Source organism: Epinephelus moara, chromosome 24, assembly GCF_006386435.1.
Source record: "Epinephelus moara isolate mb chromosome 24, YSFRI_EMoa_1.0, whole genome shotgun sequence".
Lineage (NCBI taxonomy): Eukaryota > Metazoa > Chordata > Actinopteri > Perciformes > Serranidae > Epinephelus > Epinephelus moara.
The window spans coordinates 49,513,933-49,519,455 of record NC_065529.1 but is presented as its reverse complement, the minus strand read 5'-3'; the positions used below and the strand labels follow the sequence as shown (position 1 = coordinate 49,519,455).

Sequence of the window (5,523 nt, the reverse complement as noted above, 5' to 3'; positions counted from 1 at the left end):
ACTGATGGACCCTGATGAGGACTGTTGGTCTACTGATGGACCCTGATGAGGACTGTTGGTCCACTGATGGACCCTGATGAGGACTGTTGGTCCACTAGTAAAATTCTTTCTCAGGGGCAGCCCTACTATTGAGACATACAAAATCGTTTTCGGCATACTAACTAATATGGTTGCATGGGTATTGGGACGCACAGATGGTTTCATGCCAGAATGCTGAGCTGAAGCTTAAGGAANCTGATGGACCCTGATGAGGACTGTTGGTCCACTGATGGACCCTGATGAGGACTGTTGGTCCACTAGTAAAATTCTTTCTCAGGGGCAGCCCTACTATTGAGACATACAAAATCGTTTTCGGCATACTAACTAATATGGTTGCATGGGTATTGGGACGCACAGATGGTTTCATGCCAGAATGCTGAGCTGAAGCTTAAGGAAACAGTTGACGATGACATCTGTTTGACGGACCAAAGCAAAACACGATCCTGTGTTTGTTTCCCGAAGCCCTCTGCTGCGGCCTCATGTAATAAGGGGGCTGCGTTTGTCTGTTTGGCAGACACTAATACGTCTTCTTAAGAGCCATTCGTTTAGTTTTCCAAACACTTCCTCTCAGAGTCGGATCGACGGTGCAGGACGTGTGTGGTAACACGCCGAACTGTGGCATCGTGTGCTGAGGGAGTTTATGGCCCTGAAAGAAAAGCCTTTCTATAACTTCAAAAAATGCATCATCACCATCGATCACAAAAACAAGGCCGATTTTCTTTTCCCTTTAACTCTGGGACAGAAGCGTACTAGGACATAAAGAGCACTGAGAGCCAGTGGGCGTTTGAAAGGAGACACTCATTATGGGATGTTTCCTCGGTGAGAAACACTCATGGTTTCTTTTGCTGGATGTGAAGCATTGATTTTCTTTTTTTTCCTCTCTTTGGGTTCACACAGAAAAGCATTAGCGGCCAGTGGATGATGTCGGATCATTTGAGATGGAGGGTGTGTGTGTGTGTGTGTGTGTGTGTGTGTGTGGTGCTCAGTGGGGACTGTGCTTGGCTGTGTCCTAGATTCACCGAAGCCAAATGATAATGAGCTAAGATTGATGCTTGCCTTCTTCTCCTCCTCCTCTTCCTCCCTCTTTCCCCTCTCTGCTTCCTCCCCTTTTAACATCTCTTTGCTCCTGCATTCCTCTTCCTTTATTTCCTCCGTACACCTTGCATCACCTCTCTTTTCTTATCTTTGTCTTCTGTTCCCGTCTGTTCGTCCGTCTGGTCGTTCCCTCTCACTCATTGTTTTCAGTCTTCTTTTTTCAAGTCTTCTTCTTTTATCTACCTCCATAATACCTCGGGTGAATTATGGGCTGGACGTTATTCATTTCACTGCAGCCGCGTCTGCAAGAGTTAGCATCTCTTTCTTTTCATAGAGATTTGGGGGAAATAAATTGCATGTGAAAAATTGCAAATACCGTAAGGACTGAACCACATGACAGTCCCTGATAGTTTCCAAAGAAAAGCAGAGGGGAACAGCCTGGTCCCAATTCTCCCCCTTGGCCCTACACCTAGTTTTAACGTGCCCTCGACTGAGTAGTGGCCCTTCAAAACGAAGCCACAGGGGTTAAGTCAGTTTGAAATCTCAACTTAGGAAATGGGACACCACTTACTAGGTCATTAGTAGTTTTTGGCTGAAACAGCTGAAATAGCATTAGTTAGCTTAAAGTGAATAAACAGTTGAAACATTTAGCTAAAAGTAACCAATTAAATAGCTATTGAATTAGCATTAGTTTGCTAAAATTAACTAATTAACTGTTGAAAGAGCATCAGTGAGCTAAAAGTAATGGATAACAGTTGAAACAGTTAGCTTACAGTAGGCTAACTATTAATCAGTTAAAATTGAATAAGTTAGCTAAAAGAAACGAACAAAATGTTGAAACAGAAAATTAGCTAAAAGTGATGAATGAACGGTTAGCTAAACGTAACTGATAAACAGGTGAAATAATGAATGAATGAATTAATTAATTAGCCAAAAGTAATGGATAATGGTTGAGACAGTTAGCTTAAAGTAACCAATGAACTGTTGAAATAGCATTAGTTAGCCAAAAGTAATGGCTAATGTTGAAATAGTTAGCTTAAAGTAACTGACAAACTGTTGAAATAACATTAGTTAGCTATGTTTCCATCCAAAAGTGATTAAAATCATTGGGAAATGCGCATTAAAAGAAATATGAATCCCGTGTGTTTCCATTAAATGTACGGACTTTGGTGAAAACTACAAACTACGAACTCTATGAACTCTATTTTGTGTGTGGTTGGGTCCACGACTTAAACGACTGCTGTCTTGTTTTTGGCCCATGAGTAAATTAACTTGACTATAACTGTCAGTTACATTATAAGTATGTACATGGATGCAGCACTGTCAGGTTAGCGTTACTAGCTAACATTAGCAAACTTTACATCTATTTTCTACCTACTGGGTCAACTGTTAGCAGGGGTCTGGTGAAACACTGTCAGGCTAATGTTACCAGCTAATGTAAGCTAACTTTAGCTACAATATTCAACCTTCTAGGTCAGCTGTTCCCAGAGGTCTGGTAAAAACACTAGCTAACGAATCATTGGGAAATGCGCATTAAAAGAAATACGAATCCTGTGTGTTTGCATTAAATGTACAGACTTTGGTGAAAACTACGAACTCGCACGAGTTTTCTGCAGAACCGGAAACAGAACAAGTCTCACATTCTTCTTCTTCTACATTTTCTGGTGGTTGGCAACCAGCGTGTAAATGCATTACCGCCTTCCCGACCCGGAGTGTGGATATCACCATGGAGAGAGGTGCGCTACGTCAGACTTAATTCGAACATAACTGTTTCCATCCCCCGTTTTGCGAATCAGCATTTTTTCAAATCAACCAAAACCTGGTTAAAGCGAGCGTATTTTAGTTTGTGCGAATCAGGGGATTTTAATTCGAATTTTGGCGTTTCCGTCATAATTTTCCGATGCAATACTTCTAGATGCGCATCTAAACAGGCTGATGGAAACATGGCTTGTGATGGATAATGGCTGAACGCTGAAATTTGCATTACTGTTTTTTGCTGTTCTTTTCAGGTGAAGCAGGGAAAAGTACTGATATGCAAATGGTTAATTTAGAGCTTTCTATCCATTTATTATTAACTGCAGGAGTTGAAATTGTGCATGTGAGCCCACTTGCACAATGACTGAGATTTATAACAGAACCATGCATGCTCATGGCTTTATTACTCCCAGATCCGTCTCACATATGAAATCAGACACTTTCAGCAGTGATCAAACTGCAGCTCAGTAAAATAAAGTTCTCTCATCCACTTCCTGATCATTTCAGACTCATTTCGACTCTTATATTTAATAACCACTGGAGTTGTAGATTGTAAAGTTGCTGTGGGTTTATTACAGCCATCTCCAGTACCTACCCATTGAATTTCTAACTTGTGCCTCGTTGTGTTTCAGGACCGGTGGTTTTGGCGTCTGAGGAACAACAAGGTGCAGGAGGGTTATCCCATGCAGATCGATCAGTTCTGGAAGGGCCTGCCACCTCGCATCGATGCTGCCTACGAGAGATCTGACGGCAAATTTGTCTTCTTCAAAGGTATGAGGAAAATATCATGTGTTCAAACAATTCTTCCACATATTAAACGTCAGTGTATCACAGGTCTGCCTGGAACTAGGCCTTTAGTCTTATAAGTGCAGACCATAAACTTCCATGACGTCACAAATCGCTCTGCTCTGTGGATTTCCATGTTGAAGCATTTTGGCCTTCACCATCTTGTTTTTCAGGAGTCAGAACATTTGGAAGCGGGAGTGGAGCTGTAGGGGAGACAGCCTGTCCCTCTAAGTGGCCGTTCCCTTAATTATGCCTAACTTTAAGCCTTAATTACTTTCAAATAGTTGAGTTATATAAAAATTCAGCCCCCATACAATTGTCATGAATTTTGAAAATAGCTACAGAGACCAAAACAGTTTTTTGTACCAGGCTGTAATTTCTGCTGTAAAGTTGGACATTTTAACATGGGGGTCTATAAGGATTGCATGGCTTCTGGAGCCAGCCTCAAGTGGACATTGGAGGAACTGCAATTGTTGGCACTTTCATTTTGGCAATATTTTTCAGCCTCAGAGAATGTCACTTGGTCCAGACAAGGTGTTATATTTGTCAAGCTAGCGCACAACGTTCAGTGAAATTTCAGTGGCATCATTTTCAAGAATTTAAGTATGATGCAATGTGATGTGATGCGATACGATACAAGTTTGTACATTTGACCAAATAGTGAGTTTTTCTCACAAAGCAACTCAAAAAAATAACTACTTCTTCACAGCTGAAACTTCTTTAATAATAAACTGTACACATTACTGAGAACATGTTGGGAATATAATCAAAGGCTATAGACCCTTTTAAAGTGCCTTCACACCTGCCCTGTTTGGTTCAGTTCAATCAAACTCAAGTTGGTATGCTCCCTCTGTGCGGTTCATTTGTGCAGGTGTGAACACAGCAATCACACTCAGGTGTGCACCAAAACAACTGGACCAAGACCTTCTTGAAGAGGTGGTCTCGGTCCGGTTACAAACGAACTCTGGTGCAGTTCGTTTGCAGTGAGAACGTGTTCAACCTCGATTTGAACCAACTGCAGTCACATGACACATTGTTTGGGTTAAACATGAGCATGTTACAGTCCTGGAGGATTATTAATGTTAATTATTAATCAGCCATGTTGGCTGAAAAGTTTAGATTCAAAACATTTCAATCAAAAGCTCCAGAACATTTACTAACGGAGTTCCCTCTGAAATGTGGTGTAGATGTTGAGGAGAAGTTTCAAGCAGCATAATATGTAAGTACTTCAATGAAGTACCCCAAAATTATACTTAAGTGCAATGCTTGAGTAAATGTTCTCAGCTATTTTCCACCACTGATGAGAGGTATAAAGGACTTCTCAGCTGTCATGCCTTAAGGCCAAGACACACCAAAAAGGCTTCAGAGAACTCGCAGTAACAAAAGCCCCCTGATGCGTCACCTCACCTCAGCTATGTCTTGGCCAAAATGTTGCACATGAACACACCACAAAGACTTCAACCAACAGCCAACCAGCATGTAAGTTCTGCGCCTGCGTCAGAGGCAATAGTCTGTAATCGTTATTAAAAAAGAGAAACCGGAAGACCATCTTGACACTAGTTAGCCAGTTAGCACATTAACAACACAATCCAGTGTTGAAAGAACAGAGCATATTTACTGTGAACCAGAGAACAATAACACAAACCATCAGGAAATGTTTCTGTTAAAGAGTTCAATGGATAAAGAAAAATAATCATACTTTATATAACAAGTTTGTTTTGTTCACTCCCTCCTGACTTTAGCTTTTTGTTTACTTTCCTCACTTCTGTTTCTTCTGTTTCTGTACTGTGTGCTGAGCTGAACCGCTAATCAGGGTGATTTCATTCACCAACAAGCTCTACAGTTGCCGACGCAGATTGACCATGCTTAATCAGCGTGAGCCGACTATTGTTGATGAGGGCCCCGGGC

General features: G+C 41.4%; 2 protein-coding genes across 4 annotated transcripts in view; one reads left to right on the top strand and one right to left on the bottom strand.

The window, feature by feature from the left end:
* Nucleotides 1-5,523, bottom strand: part of LOC126385760 (nuclear factor 7, brain-like) — a 410,666-nt gene that overhangs the window by 353,539 nt on the left and 51,604 nt on the right. The gene's annotated exons all lie outside the window — the stretch shown is intronic.
* mmp24 (matrix metallopeptidase 24) overlaps nt 1-5,523 on the top strand; it is a 109,942-nt gene that overhangs the window by 92,298 nt on the left and 12,121 nt on the right. The window contains exon 8 of the mRNA XM_050037678.1: nt 3,462-3,600. Within this exon, the coding sequence (XP_049893635.1) occupies nt 3,462-3,600 (139 nt within the window). The remainder of the gene's footprint in view (nt 1-3,461; nt 3,601-5,523) is intronic.